At 40.7% G+C, this 17,166-nt stretch overlaps 1 protein-coding gene across 4 annotated transcripts in view; it reads left to right on the forward strand.

Annotated features, from left to right (window-relative positions):
- Sik3 (Salt-inducible kinase 3) overlaps window positions 1-17,166 on the forward strand; it is a 45,633-nt gene that overhangs the window by 25,340 nt on the left and 3,127 nt on the right. For 3 of the 4 annotated variants that reach the window (XM_064042770.1, XM_064042769.1, XM_064042771.1), the window contains 19 exons: window positions 601-755; window positions 1,793-1,924; window positions 2,399-2,522; window positions 3,301-3,423; window positions 4,019-4,143; window positions 5,536-5,638; window positions 5,980-6,029; window positions 6,416-6,529; window positions 7,050-7,172; window positions 7,793-7,870; window positions 8,980-9,121; window positions 9,701-9,792; window positions 10,384-10,475; window positions 10,972-11,062; window positions 11,663-11,741; window positions 12,673-14,157; window positions 15,375-15,481; window positions 16,171-16,258; window positions 16,704-16,852. In XM_064042770.1, coding sequence (XP_063898840.1) covers window positions 601-755; window positions 1,793-1,924; window positions 2,399-2,522; window positions 3,301-3,423; window positions 4,019-4,143; window positions 5,536-5,638; window positions 5,980-6,029; window positions 6,416-6,529; window positions 7,050-7,172; window positions 7,793-7,870; window positions 8,980-9,121; window positions 9,701-9,792; window positions 10,384-10,475; window positions 10,972-11,062; window positions 11,663-11,741; window positions 12,673-14,157; window positions 15,375-15,481; window positions 16,171-16,258; window positions 16,704-16,852 — 3,452 coding nt within the window. The remainder of the gene's footprint in view (window positions 1-600; window positions 756-1,792; window positions 1,925-2,398; window positions 2,523-3,300; window positions 3,424-4,018; window positions 4,144-5,535; window positions 5,639-5,979; window positions 6,030-6,415; window positions 6,530-7,049; window positions 7,173-7,792; window positions 7,871-8,979; window positions 9,122-9,700; window positions 9,793-10,383; window positions 10,476-10,971; window positions 11,063-11,662; window positions 11,742-12,672; window positions 14,158-15,374; window positions 15,482-16,170; window positions 16,259-16,703; window positions 16,853-17,166) is intronic. The other variant, XM_064042772.1, reaches the window with a different exon arrangement.

Consider the following 17,166-nt stretch of genomic DNA (forward strand, 5'->3'; position numbering starts at 1 on the left):
ACCCCTTCCTCTTTACTCTTCTCTTTACTTCCTCACATTAAGATCCTCATTTCTTTGCATCATGCCCATACTATGACAGCCGGTTTCCATGCATCCACTCTGTTAATAATAGAAAGAAATATATAATTATAAAGAAGAAATTGTTGTCAGTCAGTATTTGCTGGCGCCACTTCTTCTTCCTAGCAAAAACGCATAGAAAGTGGTAAAGGGTGGGCGTTTTGGGGGCTGTCTTTTGTAAAATGACGTTCAAAAAGTGCTGTTTTGCAGCCAAGTTTGAATAAACGATTTTGAGTAACTAGTGCTAAGAGGAGCTGAGAGCTTTAAAGACCACTATAATAGAATTTTGAAATACAAGACTAAAACAAGATTTCAAAGACTAAGTTCTATTTGTAAGGACCTTTGGACCGACTGTGGCAATTCACTCTTGAACAGGGCAATTTATGAAGGCAGTAAGTCTGACACCAGTCTAACCAAGGGGAATTGGTTTGCCCGGGTAACTGGATTGAGGAGGTCAGATAGGTCAATTTATGTATCATTTCGTATGTGTCAAAAGCATTAAAAACTGCAATTTTAATTAATTATCTATATCTTTCTTTCCAGATCACCTAGTATCACGGGGTCGCATGACTGAGCCCGAAGCGGCGCGGGCGTTCGCACAAATGGTAGCGGCTGTCGGCTACTGCCACGCTCACGGCGTGGTGCACAGAGATCTCAAGGCAGAAAACCTGTTGCTGGATAAGGATATGAATATTAAGGTAGGTTGGTGACCCTAGTACCCCGATGTTGGCGAAATAGCGCCTCTAAGTTGGCGAGATAGCGCCCTAAAGGTGGTGACACTGGCGCCCTATAGTTGGCGACTTGGCACCCTAATGTTGATGTCCTGGCGTCCTGATCTTGGTGCCCTGGTGCCCGAAAGATGGCGATCATAATATCTTTAATTATTTTTTTTATTGACTTTATTCGTAGGTCCGCCAATATTCTTCATCATCATCATCATCATCTCAGGCATAGACGTCCACTGCTGAACATAGGCCTCCCCCTTAGATCTCCACAGATACCTGTTGGAAGCGACCTGCATCCAGCGTCTTCCGGCCTTATTCTGCTCCCCAATTTTCTTAATGTTTATTAACGTAGAATTTAAAAATAACAATTGATTGTAAGTGATCTGACAAACTCTCACTATACATTCCGTTACGCTTCGCTTCATAAAGTCTGAAATCAGCTCGAATAAAGTTTCATAGATTTTTGTTAGTTCATTGTTTTATTTGTGATCCTGCATCCTAAGGGAATTGCTTCCCACATCCAGATAAAAAGTGTTATTCGATTCATCGGAAACAGTTCAGACGTTTGCACGTGAAGAAATAATAAACACATGCACTCAACTACCATATAATCCATTTAGGCACACTCATATAGGCACTCACAAAAAGACACACCCACATACACACTCCATATAAACCATACAGGCTCACCCATATAACCCATATAGCCACACCCACATACATACACCCATATAACCCATATGGACAGATCCTACTTGACACACATAAATCAAAATTAAAACTTATTTATTCTCACTTGGCTGCAAAACAGCACTTTTCGAACGTCGAAAAAGAAATTACAAAAGACAGCCCCCAAAACGCCCACCCTTCACCACTTCCTATGTGTTTTTGCTGGGAAGAAGAAGTGGCGCAACAAACTCCCCAGCAACGGACTAATATACATCCACAAACATTCGTCTCTATACTTATTATTGTGATGACTGTCTAAATGACTACTTTCTCCCCTTCAGTTGGCAGACTTCGGCTTCAGCAACGAGTACACAGCAGGGTCCCCGCTGGCTACGTGGTGTGGGAGCCCGCCATACGCCGCCCCCGAGCTGTTCGAAGGCAGGCAGTATGACGGGCCTAAGGCGGATATCTGGGTAAGTTATTATGTGCCTAGTCTTTTAACTAATCTATTGGTGTCTGCTAGGTTGGGGAATGCAGCTGAGAACGAGTGTGCCACATGGAGTGACTGCCTATCTAATATCCTATACCCAGTTACCCGGGCAACCCGATACCGCCTTGTTATGTACTAGTTGTCTGCGAAACACAGTGCAGTTGCTGCAGTCGTGGAAAACTTCGAATGGCGCAAATATGTAAACCTCAACGGCAAATTTATGTTTGAGCCATTTGGGGTTGCAACCATCAAGACCGTGAGCCCCAAATGCCCACAGACTCTTTGAGAAATTAGCCAGCGATTAGTGGACTCCACTTTTAAGCACAAGGCTAGCCAATACTTTGTCCAAAGAATTTGCATTGATATATGGCAATGTAGCCAGTCTTCTGCGACAGCGATGCGGATAACTTTGTAAATAGACTCATAATAATTCTAATTAATATATTTGTCTTCACAGTCACTCGGCGTAGTGCTATACGTGCTAGTATGTGGCGCCCTACCTTTCGACGGCAGCACGCTACATGAACTGAGGAGCGTCGTGCTCAGCGGGAAGTTCCGAATACCTTACTTCATGTCACAAGGTATGTACTACCTACCCCTTAACTAAATAAATACCTACTAACTGAATAGTAATACCTACCTTTAACTGCCTCGCAAGCGCGACTGCTGTGTACTTAACTTGGTCTCGGGTTCGGTTCCCGGGTCTGCTCGAAACGCTTTGTGGGTTTTAGACACTTTCACAAAGCAGCCCGGAGCCAGCAAGTTGGTGATTGATACACCCGTGTATCGGAGAGCACGTTGCTATCGGTCTTGTTTGTGATCTCTCTCCTGTGGTGTCGGCTTGTCGTCGCATTACGCTATGAGAGTGAAGGAATAGTGAGTGCACCGCAGTCCAAGCAATGTGCGTGCACTATAATATGTCCTGCGCTGCTGACCGGTCTCTTTATATTAGAGCAGTCGCTGTGTCTGAAATCGGCCGTGGACGCTATTATTTCAGATGTGGAAAATCATTTTAGCACGGAAGAAGTTTCTTTGAGAAGCGGGAGGAAGTTATTAATCTCTTTATTTGTTGTCTTGTCGACGCTTCGGGTGACCAGAGGGCTGGCTTATTCTTCGGACAAAGAATTAGCATTGCCATTCAACGTGGCAATGCAGCCAGTCTTCTGGGCACGTTTCCGGAGGACAGTGATGCGGAGGAATACTTCGACGCCTGATCGATGCTCTTTTATATTATGTTTATATATATTTTGTATATAGTATTTTATTTTTAGTTTTGTATAAAGATAAGTAGTTTAAGTTTGTATATATGTATAAATGTATAGTGTGTACATTGTAGAAATTTATTTGTCATGTCCACAGATTGTGAACACCTCATCCGTCACATGTTGGTAGTAGAACCCGAGAAACGCCTCTCGCTCCGCAGCGTGGCGCGACATCGCTGGCTCGCGGCACACCAGCCAGGACCCGGCCCTGGACAATATGGTGAGTTGGGTGAGTTGGGATGCAATTTCAGGCTATAGGGAGAGATGGGATGCAAGGTCAGTGTGGTGAGATTTGATGCGAGTGGACTACAGCGTCAAAATGACATGAGATGTAATTTTCGCAAAAGAGTGAGCAGTAATCTCAGCGTTAAAGTAAGTTGGGATGCATTGGTGCTGCGTCAGAAATGGGATGCACTGTTGCTGCGTCAGAGTGAGACGGGATGCACGGTTGCCATGTCAGAGTAAGTTGGGATGCATTGTTGCTGTGTCAGAGTGAGATGGGATGAACTGCTGTTGTGTCAAACTGAGATAGGATACACTGTTGCACTGCCGTTGTATCGGAGTGAGTTGGAATGCATTGCTGATGTTGTAAAAGTGGGTTGGGATGCATTTCTAGTGTGTCAGAGTAAGATGGGATGCAATTTTAGTGTTAAAGTGACATGAGATGTAATTTCTAGAGTGGGATGCAATTTCAACGTTAAAGTTGATGTGGTGCAATTTCCACAGATCCATAGTCGACCGATCCCCGTAGTTTTACTTAGCTCTTCTCGGTTATTTATCATACAATACACTTATATTTCATGTTCCCCGTACAGACGCATGGGGCGGCGCGTGCGCATGCCACTCGGGGCTGGAGCCGCGCAGCTCGGCGGCGCAGGCGCACACCGTGCGGGCACACATGCTCACACTGCCCGGACTCACGCAGGGACATATAGACCAGGTAAGCTGACAGATAAAAAAACCATTGTCTGTAAAGTCGTTTTACTGACGATAGTTGAACGTGACAACGTGAGTAGCTGCCGATTGTGCCTCTTTGTCGCTCGCTGCGTGCTCTCGCTTGCACTTCAAGCCTTAAACGGAACGCCTCAGAGCGAGGTAACGCCTCAGAGCGAGGTAACGCCGCATGACTCATGTTTTTTCGTGCGTGCAGCCGGCTCCATCGATTTATAAGACGTTGTCACGTCAAAAACTCATTAAGGGTGCAGGTACAGGGGGTATCTACACGGTGTAAGTAGCTTTCGCATGTTGAGGCACATGCGCAGGTTACATGCATTTTAAACACGAGCGGATCCAGTGACTCGCACATGTACCAAAGCCAGATACCCACCCGCGTGCTCTTGTCGCTTGCTGCGCCGTGTAGATGCATATGTCGGCATCACACAATCACTTGGTTTATTCCAATTAACACAATATTAGTCACTACAATTAAGAGCTCTGCCTCACTAGGACGCCATGGCGACGTCGCCAGCGGCACAGGTCTGGCTACTTCTGGCATCCAAATGTCGCCAAGTCGAGTGGCCATGGCGTCTCGACAGTCAATTGTTTACGTCGTCGCTCAAGAAATTGCACGCTGACTGGCGACCATATTGGCGACTGTGTGAGGGAGGTGCGCTTTACCGTGTACATTATAGTGGCAACTGTGGCCACGTCGCCAATCTGCCACGGTAGCCAGAAGCCACGGAGGGAACTGTAGCTCGTGGCCACGCCTCCAATTTGGCGACGTTGCCAAACCGTCGCCAAGTGAGTTAGGTTCCATACATTTCAATACTAACTGCTTGGATACGCAGCCGGCGACGTCGCCATTGGCGTCCTAATGAGGCAGGGCTCTAATATTAACGTAATAAATGATCACGTGGAAGGTGTGCACTCGGCAGCGGTCGGTGAACGATTGCCCCGAGTCGTGCGTGCTGCTTTATATAAGGTCCACCGTTGACAGATCGACGGTTGACACATCGACGGTGGCGCCGTCGCATACTTACTGAAAGTAGCTTGAAAACCAACACTTTTTAAAGTTCAAGTTTACAAAAGACAACTCCAAAGACACCCACCTTTCACCACTTCCTATGTATTTTTGTTGAGAAGAAGTGATGGAAAAAACTCCCCAGCTGTATATCACAATTTAATTTTTAATATTCGAAAACCCCAGATCTTAAACTAGCAAAATAAACTATATTATATGGTACATCTGATGGCAATATGCGTTTTCCTGTCTCTTAAACTAGAATATATCTGTATTTTAAGAAACAATTGACAGCCATAAGGCTTATATAAACCCACTTTTTTCGTCATCAGTAAATAATTACAAAGAATTGTACCTATGTGTTTGTTGCAGGCGTTACAAGAAGACCGCTTCGACCACATCTCGGCTATCTACCACTTGTTGATGGACAAGCTGCAACAGCGGACCAGCGCCAGGAATAGTCTGCAGCATAGAGGTATGTATTATTATTCTATTTATTAAATAAATACAAAAAATACTTTTTAAAAATTAAAAAAAAGTAAAGATATGATTATTTTTAATAGGAGTCATTTGATTTCAAAATTATGTAGGCGTTTATCAGTAGTTTTACTTGATTCCTGAGAGAACTTGCATGTGAATAAATAAGATATATTTTTTCCGAGTTTCTTCAAAATCCGTTTAGCCATTTGCGTAACAATTTTCACGTTTATTACATACATAGATAAATTAACTCTCGTCTTGAAAAAAAATCTTGCACCTGAATAAAACTATTCAATCTAATATAATATGATTGTAAAATTTTGTATGTGCTTACAGATTCATTAGATTCAACAACTGGTCAGCCCTTGGATCTCACAAGTTGTAAGGTAAGAATACAGTAAATGCACTATGACCACTGAGCTTGAGTCATGGGTGTTGAAAAAAAATCTTTAGCCATCCTCATTAAATAGGCTATTCTATTCTGATAATCTTTTCAAATCAGTACTAGTGGTTCCTGAAAATATTGTGTTCAAATCAACTTCAGCTTTTTAATAATAATATAGAAGCTCTATTTTAGTTTTACCTTTCTAGCTTTAATTATCTTGCAATATTAAATAAAACTATTTAATATTGCAAGATATTATGAACTGTAGATTTTGAAACCATAGCTAAGATCTAATATGTTCTAAGTCGATTTTTTGAACTTCTCAATCGATAAATCGACTACAACATTAATACATTTTCAAAATATAATTCTTCTTTTTCCTTCTAGAACACGCAAGAAGAACAGATGGACGCAGAAGAGAGTACGACACAAGACTGCCTGGTGACGGTGCCGTGCGAGCCTGTCGACTACCTCACTGACCAGCCTGATAACTTGGAGAAGGTGGGTCCAGGACTACATCTCTATTTGGCTAGCCACTTGACTAGAGATGAACAGTGTCGCAGGACTTTTTTGTTTAAAGATTCAGTATGTGGCTAAAAATCGTTGTATGTAAATAGAATACTGACAGCTACTTAATCCATCTTTGTTTATATGTATAACTAGCTTTTTACCGCGGTCCCAATTGTGGAAACTACTTCCCGTACCCGGACAAAATATGGCCTGTGTTACTCTGAGATAGAGTAGCTTGACGAGACTGACAAAATTTCTCTAATCGGTTCAGGAATTTCGAAGCCTTTGTACCCAAAGAAAACCTTAACAAAGCTGCATGGAGTCTAGAAGCTTGTGTTCTCTCTCCGATGGTGTCGGATTGTCGTCGCATCGCGCTATGAGAGTGAAGGAGTAGTGAGTGCACCGCAGTCCAAGCAAATGTGCGTGCACTATAACATGTCCTGCGCAGCTGATCTCCTTATATGAGAACAGCCGGAACTGACATTACTAATATACAAATTTTTTGTTACAGTTCGGCTCAACAGAAGCGCCGGTAGTGGAAGAGCCACCTTCTCAACCAGTCCTCACCAGCACCGCGGAGACTCACGCCACCAGGAGACATACCGTCGGACCGGGAGACTGCCGGCATACTCAGGTATGATGCACTGGGTCCAGCTACCTTCTACAGAAACCCAGTTATTTAGGTAACCAATTGGTAAGACTCGTTGTCAGACTCACTGTTTTGTGACTACCAGTAACAACTGCACCAGATGATTCAATGATAAAAAGGACCGACCAATTTATCGTTCCTTCCGAAATACAGAGGAATTCGCCATAATAAGATGGTCACCCATTTACGGAGCAACCCCGTTATTTGTTGTTGAACTATACTGCTTCTATTTAACTGTAAAGTTTTCTGGAGCTGTTCTTTACAAAACTTTAATATATTATTACTTGCAGATACATAATATACTTACAAAAACAAAGACAGGCATGGGAAAGAAACGTCACAAAGGGACCCTAAAGTATTTATTTAATTTAGGACACTAATCTTTTTCTATAGAAAACTCCACGTCCCGGGAGAACTACTATACATCCCGGGATAACTTCTCGTGGCGTAGGAACCATTTCACGCCCACAATAGATTTAATTTTGGCTTTAGCAACTTACAAATCTTTCCCCCTACAAATCTGCCAATAGACATCCGGGATGATATCCAAAGTGGCTAACATAAACAAATATAAACATATCTACATAATTATGTATGTGTCGTAGGGCGGCGAGCTGGGTGTGTGCGGCGCGGCGTCGGCGGACCTCAGGCCTTCGCCGCTATACGTGTCCGCGCACTTTAATGTGAGTACACTATAACATAAAATAAAATAGAATTTATTTACTTCAAATATGGTTACAATTCTTCTTCCTTCCTTCACAATTTTATTATTGGATCGGCGCAATATATCATCTTCTTCCATTTTCCCCTGTCACTCGTCATACTGTCTCACACTCAAATATGGTTACAATTATAGGTACAAAATACAATTTTATGTTTCTTAAATAGATAAATATTATTAGTTTTAACATCAATTCAATGTTACAATCAGAATCGTTGTCACTCCACACCGATCCCCTCGAAATACATATAGAGAGTTGCCACCTAATTGCTACCAGCTACCCTTAGTTGCTACCAATTGCTTTGAATATATTCTGATATCAGGATGGCCATCACGTTTTCCAGTATGAAGAAACGGCGCAAAAGAACTAAGTTTTTGTTACACCCACCCAGAGTTGCTACGTATTTGCTACCTTCCAGCATTAAATTTTTAAACATCTATTTTGCGGATAAAAATAATTAAAAATGAACAGCCTTACTTAGTGTTGCAAAAAAAACGTTTTTTTTCTAGTGTGAAAAAAAACCTTGAAAAAAAACCAGATAAAAAACAGTTTTTTTTCTGGGCCTTGTTTTTTTCAAGAGTATAATAACTCTTAAATTGTTAGGGCATTTACCGTTAAAGATTAATATTTAAGGTTACATAATAGAGTCTTAGGTTTATTCTTGAATCTACGATACTTTTCTGATAAAACAGAACCAAATTTCATGAAAATATTGGCAACATTCATTTATATTAACTCAACGAAAGGGAAATTTTGAAAATTGAACTAAAAAGTAGGCTAGAAAAAAAACCAAATTTAGAAAAAAAACAACGATGCAAAGTTTTTTTTCATGTTTTTTTTCAATAAAGTGAAAAAAAACAAATCGTTTTTTTTCATTTTACATCACTAGCCTTACTACAAAAACTCAAACATTTGTTGAACACTTGTCTAAAAATAAGTGTGGCTGCAAAACGGATCTTATTTCAACATCATAATCTGTCATTTTTTTAGACAAGTGTTCAACAGACAGTTAAGTTAAATTAGCTCTTTTTAACATGACTTTTGTTGATATTTTTATATTTTTTCCACAGCAACAAGCCTCCCCCAACGTATCAATGCTACCGAACACGAACCTGGCCGCAAAGCTACCGGCCGTGCAGCATCAGCCGCCTCGCTACTTCAGCGTCAAGGATCAGCACCTGCTCAAACCGCCGCATGCCATGCAGACTCAAGGTAAATCATTTGCCTAGCCTTTTCCCAACTCTGTTGGGGTCGGCTTCCAGTCTAACCGGATGCAGCTGAGTACCAGTGTGGCGCAAGAAGCGACTGCCTATCTGACCTCCTCAACCCAGTTACCCGGGCAACCCAATACCTAGTAAGACTGGTAGTCAGATTTACTGGCTTCTGACCTCTTTTGTACCTTTTATTATTATTTTTTTGTATTGTATACTAATGTACCTTGCATTTGCAATATATAACTTTATCAATTTACCATAGTTATGTAGCAGTACATATTACACTTTTAAAAAAGGTGTCTATGGAGTTTCTTGTCGGCTCTTCTCCATGAGACCAATTTTTTTAACCGTGCAACGAATGTGACGTTTCATAGTAGCCTGTTAAGGCTGCGGCCTCCTCTCACACGGGGAAGGATTGAGCGTTAATCACCACGCTTGCTCAATGCGGGTTGCTGATTTCAGACTATATAAGTCCAGGTTTCCTCAAGATGTTTTCCTTCACCTTTTTATCAGCCATTGGTGTCCAAGATATAATTAGTATAGAGAACAGTTTATTAATGATTGTATATCCCCTCAGCGTCAACATTCGGTCGGCGCGCATCAGACGGCGGAGCCCACGTGCCGCGCGGCCGCGAGCGAGCCTGCTGCCACTCCGCACCCGCACACCATGTATGTATACGACATTATCATCATCATCATGATCATCATCATCAATACCATCATCTTCATCCTCCCCATCGACATCACCACCATCATCATCATCCCCATCACCATTATCACCATCATCATATCCATCATCGTCTCTCGTGAGTGCTGCGGCCTAACAGGGTGATGCAGGTGATGTTCATTTCAGACATTTTCCAAGTTTCCTCATGTTTTCATCAGTCCTTCACCTTTCATCAGTCACTAGCTTCTGCCAGCGGGTTCACCCGCATCCCGTGGGAACTACTTCTCGTGCCGGATAAAAAGTAGCCTATAGCCTTCCTCGATAAATGGGCTATCTAACACTGAAAGAAATTTTCAAATCGGACCAGTAGTTCCTGAGATTAGCGCGTTCAAACAAACAAACTCTTCAGTTTTATAATATTAGTATAGATTGATGTCCAAATTATATTTGATTGCATTGATACCTAATTGCCTGATTTGGAACCGAACTCATACTTGAAAGGCACCTTTCATGTGCACCAAAAAAGCACCAATGCTTTACCCGCTACGACTTAAAACTAAAACTTTAAATAATTTATGTAATACAATTTGCAGGTGTCTGATAGTGGAACGCCGGCGCGAGCTGAAGACGCAGAGCAGACGGAAGAACAGAATACTGATTCTGCTTATAACACCAATTTATGCAGGTGAGCAAACCATATTATGTTAATATCCCGTATCACGTGGAAATTACTCTGCACCAGAATAAAAAGTAGCCAATAGCCTTCCTTAATGATCAAGCTATCTAACATTGAAAGATTGTTTGAAATCGGACTATTAATATGTTTGTATTAGTTAGATATACTCATGTAAAATTACATATATTTTTTAAATGGTCGGAAACACCATATTCGCCTTCGATTGGAACTCAAAATCAAAAACTTGACTGCTATAGAATGAAATGAAGTGATTTTATATGGTCTTATTACTTCGAGAAATGTTGAAAATTAGGTACAATCCTTTTTTTGTAGAATAGAATAAGTCTTTATTTGCTATTCTTTCTATTCAGTAGCTTTAACTGAAAAACTATTAAACATCCTTACATACAAACTTACACATTCATAATACTAGTAGTATATTAAAAACATTATAAATTGTCCCAGGTATACTTATAGTGGAATATTAACTGGTTAATTGTCTCAGGTATATGATGAACCGCGGTAGCAGTAAACGCCACACGATGGCGACGCCGGAAGACGCGGCCAACGTCGTCACTTCCAGCACCGGCTCTATGGTACGTTGTGTACAGTACTAGGGGCGGTTTGTACCAGTATTGTGGTACATAATGCCCCGTGTATAGTGATTTGTTTATATAATACTAGGGGTAAATTGGATCAGTGTTGCTGTGCAGAACGCCCCGTGTGTGATACTGTGTTTAAAATAATATTAGGGGCCATATGTACCAGTATTGTGGTACAGATTGTATTTACCTAGATAATGGTACGAAATGACTAAGAAAGTTTATAGGTGGCACTTTTTATCTCAAAATTGGACAGAAAATTGGACTTAAAATTGTGCTGACGCGGTATTTTTAGAAAATAATATAAAAAACTACGCGTCGTCATATTATACCACACTTATTTTTTTATTGAATTAAGTCGTACTACGTACGTACGTACCTAATACATAATCGTATAACATTAATTTGTACATTTTTACGCAATATCTGAATATTTATCATCATAATTGATAAACTTCACAATCTTTTTTGTAGCTATATGAGATAACTATATTTTGAAATATTAAATAAAACACAGGCCAACTGCATTACAAAGATATCTTAACACACAACGACATTTTCCCTATATTTATAAACAAATTCTACCCCCCACAGCAAAGCACGTCGCCATCTTCAACAACGAGCATACGAGTGCGCAGAACTGGTCTCCTCACCGTCACAGAGCGACCGCCCGGTAAGTCATGCAGTCATATGCACACTCACTGTGTATGTCATGTACATTGTGCAGTTCTTGTTGTAGTAGCTTTACTTGGGTGAAATTGGCTGATTTACGCCGTTATTCACATATCGTCCATTTGCGACGACAGTGTGACATCTCACAAACTTTAGCTTTATTGGCATAATTTTCCTCTGTTACTGTGTGAAAACTATTGTATATGCTTCAATTTTGTATGTATGTAATTTGGAGTAAATGTTTTGGAGTTTCTTGCCGATTTTTCTCCATAAGACCATTTCTTTGGCAGCGTATAACTCCATTTGAGAAGGCATTTTGTAGGTAAACAATTTTGATATGACTTTACACAAAATACATACTAAACAAATAAACTACTGCTTAAAATAATGATTAATTTGATTGAATTATTGTATTTACATATATTATATACCTATAGTTAAGTGCCTACTCAAATAGAGGATAGCTATTTGACGTCTCGCGTATACGCAATATGTTCATACATTTTTAAGTAACGTGAAGCCAACTTCGGACAACTAAAGCTATTTAACGGGAATTGTGCAAAATATGTATGTGACATACAAACTAGTGTTTATGTTAGTTGTTATGTTGTTTTTTCTTTGATTGCTTTTGATTCAAGTTGTTGAGATTTTTCGATTGTCTGTGCGTCTAGGTATAGTCCAGTAATAATTGATCACAAAAATGTTTCAAAATTTGCAAAAAGTCAGTGTGCTACGAATTTTGTTGTAAAACCGAATAAATGTATGTATTTTGAAAAGTCTCAACAATATTCTTTATAATTAAAAGTTTGCCTAAAGTAGTAATTGTGGCATGCCGCTAGTGACTTGCATTAAAATTTTCGCTATAACTTTTTTTTATAATATTTTTGTTTTGCTATTTTTTACCATTTCTCTTTTATTTTTTATTATTTTAGTTATTAGCCCTGAGTTAGTAATGGAGGTCGAAGCAAGAATGAAGAGGAATTACTTACCACCTTCTATGCAATACCAAAACCAGAGTGGGTACCAAAGTCCCCCAACACCAACTGGGACAATCCCCAACCCTGTACCACAGTCCCCCACTCAGGGATCCATAACCGCTGGTACCCCAAGTTATAGCCAAAATACTGGCAACCAGAAATCCATGAAACCAGTTCTTGAAACTATACCCCAAGGCAGCATTATGGGGACTAAAGGGTCTATAATGTGTGGTACACCGATAAGTCAAGCGGCTTCCCCATTCACCCCAACTTTGGGACAGTTTTCCCCAAGTCATGGGAGTGTGGTTACACAAAATGTGGGATCGATAACTAGTGGTACACCTCTCAATCAAGGATCGATAATGTCTGGAACACCGACTTATGATAATACGACTTTTGCCGGTTTTGGTACAAATAACTTTGGGAGCAACTCTAGTGGTTCTTTCAGTATGAATACACAGAATGTTAACAGTTTTGGTTCGATCACTAGTGGTACACCTATGAGTCAGGGGTCTTATCAAAACGCCGCCATGAATCAGGGGTCAATATCTGGCGGGACCCCAATGAACACAGGTTCATTCCAATCCACCAATCAAACTTCTTACCAAAGTACATCGATGTCTCAGCCATCATTCCCGAATGCCCCCATCAAGAAGGGGTCTATAACTGACGGGACCCCAATCGCTCAAAATCCTTTCCAATCCTCCCCAATGAACCAAGGTTCGTATCAAAACGTTCCTATGAACCAAACTCCATTTTCTAGCACCCCTATCAAAAAGGGGTCTATCACTGATGGCACGCCTATCACCCCTTACCAAAATCCCCCAATTAATTCAGGACCAGGGTCTTTCACCCCTCTAAACCAAGGTTCAATGACGACCATACCCCAATCCTCATTTTCCAATCCTTGCTTAACCCAAACATTTGAAAACTCACCGATGTACCAAAGCTCTTATACTTCCGAATCTTTCATAACAGCCCCAATTAAAAAAGGTTCTATAACCGAAGGTACACCGATCCAAAGTCAATTTTCCAACTCCCAAGGTACATTTAATTCTGGTAATCAGTACCAAAATCAGCAAGTTACGCCAATGAACCAGGCTTACCAAACTCCCCCACCCAACCAAGGGTCTTTAATGAACCAAAGCTCTTTTCCGAACGCCACTGGAAGCCCAAGTGGTACAAATTACCCCACCCCAATGAACCAGTCGTACCAAAATGCCCCATTGAATCAGGGCTCTATATCAAGTGGTACACCTACGTACCAGCCTATGGGACAATCGTACCAGAGTACTGGGAACATGCAAGGGTCGATCACTGCTGGGACGCCGCTGAACGCCGGCAGTGGAGGGTTTAACCCTCAATATAGTACAAAGCAGAGGAAATATTCGGGACCGCAGAGGGTTAAGTTGCAAATGTTGGCTACCGTGCAAGAAATGGGTAATTTTTTGTTTTTATTTATTTTTTGTTTTTTTTTTTTCAGGTGAAGGGTTAAGAAAATGTCACTTTTTGTTTTATTTTTTGAGTTTCATCAATTTCAGAATCTTTGAAATTCATTATTTTACAAATTAGAAATTAGTATAGTCTTAAAAATATAACACTCGCGTGCAAAAACACTGTAACACAGATTTTTGACGCGATTAATCATCATTTCCCGAGCCTTTTCCCAACTATGTTGGGGTCGGTCTTCCAGTCTAACCGGATGCAGCTGAGTACCAGTGTGCCACAAGGAGCGACTGCCTATCTGATCTCCTCAACCCAGTTATACATATTTTAATAAAACTGTTTATGGTTACAAAAATGTGGAGGGTATCATTTTTATTTACTCTTTGGTTTCCAGAAGGCAAAAAATATGTTTTTGGTATTTATCACCATTTTTTAATACTAAATGCTAGGTCATTATTTTCAGTAAATATAATCATTCATCAAAGGTAATATTTTTTACTTATCATTTTGTCATGCGTGTCCAGTTTTTTGCATGCGAGTGTAATATTGTGTGTGTGTGTGTTTTACGTAGTTGTGTGCACCTGTGTGTCGTGTGTGTAGATGTTGTTTTTCTTAGACTAACTTTTTTGCAATTTCAATAATATAATTGATTGAATATAATGATATTCAATCAATTTTTATTAATTAGATAGCATTGTGAATTAAATATTAAAGAAATTTTCAAAATCCAAAAAAATATCAAGTAATAAATAAGTTTTTTATAGTTTTACTCTTTCTTAAAAATTAAATTCGTTCAAATTAAATTCAAACTTAATATTCAATCCGGTTTACATCGTATACCTAAAATGTTATAATATTTCTTAAGCCCCAATTTCACTGAAAACATGAACGTTAGTTTTCTTCAAATAACTGTTTACCTACTTTTAAACTTAACTTTTTTAGCGTACTTGACAGCTGTTTTTCAAGTGAAAATAGCATCTTTGTACTGACTGACCGAATTGTCAACTGCACTAAAAATACGAGACAGATCATACGTGAAAGTTTTGTAGTGCAGTCGACAGTTGCTGTCAAAGTGACAGCTGTCAACTGCTCGAAAAATTCGGTGTCCTATAAACAGTTGCTTTACGAAAACTGACGTAGATGTTATCAGTGAACTCGGGCCATTGTAAAATCAACCTTACCCCCTACTAATAAGACCCCCTCCCCCACAGCTCGCGAGCACGCGGAGCGCTACTCGCCGGTGCGACGCGCCGAGTGCTCGCCGCCCCGCGCCGCGCACGACATCGCGTCCGCCAGGCTCGAGTATCAGCAGCTACAGGTCTGTGTGTCCCACTAGTAGACCCCCCACTAGTAAGACCTCCCCCACTAAGAAGACCCCCAGCTCGGGAGGCTCGGGTATCAGGAGCTATAAGGTTTGTAGGCCTTATAATTGAAAGAATTATTTCATCATCCTCCGAGCCTTTTTCCCAACTATGTTGGGGTCGGCTTCCAGTTCAACCGGATTCAGCTGAGTACAGTGTGTTACAAGGAACTAGATCTATGAAAGTGAATGAATAGTGAGTGCACTTACATAAATGTGTCTGCGTAAATGCTTGTGCACTATAATATGTCCTGCGTAGCTGGCTGATCTCTTTATATGAGAACAGCCGCCGTGGCCTGAATCGGCTTTGGCCGCTATTACATTATGTCCATGAGTGATGACTTGCGCAAGGCGGCTGGCAGGAGCTGGATGCGAGAAGCCGAAAATCGATCTCAGTGGCGTGCACTTGGAGAGGCCTATGTCCAGCAGTGGACTGCGATAGGCTGATGATGATGATGATGACATTATGTCCTTGCTCAGGCCGCAGACAAGACTTTCTGTGTACTAAATATGTTTTAAATCGGTTTTATTGTGAAAGCTAGACAGACAGGCACAGGATTGTATATTTTTCAAGACTTATATCTTGTCTAATCTCAAAATACGTTTTCAATTTTAATAGTTACTTTATAATGTTTTTATTCCCACAGCGTGGCTTGGAGCGTCGTAGCGGCGGGCCGGGTGCTTCGCCCCCGCACGCCGATGTCAGGCTACATACGCCCGGGACTTCCATGCCCGGTAAGATACACCTCTACTTTTATTTCATAATGAATACCAAATTGTAAACATAACCAAGAATAACTTAATCATAAAGGAATAATAATGTTTGCTGTTTTGAAATAAAAATCTCAAAAACACATTCGATTTGTTGACACTTTTCCTCTTAGAATTTAACATTAAATCAGTTTTTTTCTTAATTTAAGTAACAAAAACAAAATACATCATCATCATCTTCTAAAGTTTTTTTACTTCAATCTGTGACGTCTCACAGTCGTTATGTAATTACATATCAAAGAACACTTGAGTAATCGAATACCTTATTTTCAAAATCTTTTCGAAGATATAAATAAAGTAATGAAGTACATATATACACTTTGCTATCTGGATGCATAAAACAAACCATAAAATTACATACACTCTCTTCTTATCAGTCGAGTAATAATGACCCCCTATTGACACGCAGGGTCCCCAATCCACCCCGCCGTGACAGCGTCTCCCTTGGACCTGAACACGGTGTCGCCGGAAGCCGCTCGCGCCGTGCTGCTGGCAGTCAGGAACATCATGACAGACCCCGCCGCTGTTGATACGCATACCAGCTTACTGCTAACACAGGCAAGTTAACTTAAACTGTGCTGAAAAACAGCACTTTTTGAACGTAATTTGAACGTATTTTGAACGATATTTACAAAAGACCCTTCACAACTTTCAAAGTGTTTTTGATGGGAAGAAAAAGTGGTGCAACAATCTCCCCAGCAACAAATAATCATTTGCCTAGCGACTGCTTATTTGATTTAGTTAGACGTGCAAAATGGTAAGACTGGTTGTCAGACTTTCTGGCTTTTGACTACCGGTAACTACTGCCAAAGATGTTCAAATGACAGTCGTGAACCAAGGAAACAAGGAGAAACCGACCCTCCACGTACAAA

This window comes from Helicoverpa armigera, chromosome 29 (genome assembly GCF_030705265.1).
Source record: "Helicoverpa armigera isolate CAAS_96S chromosome 29, ASM3070526v1, whole genome shotgun sequence".
Classification (NCBI taxonomy): Eukaryota; Metazoa; Arthropoda; class Insecta; order Lepidoptera; family Noctuidae; genus Helicoverpa; species Helicoverpa armigera.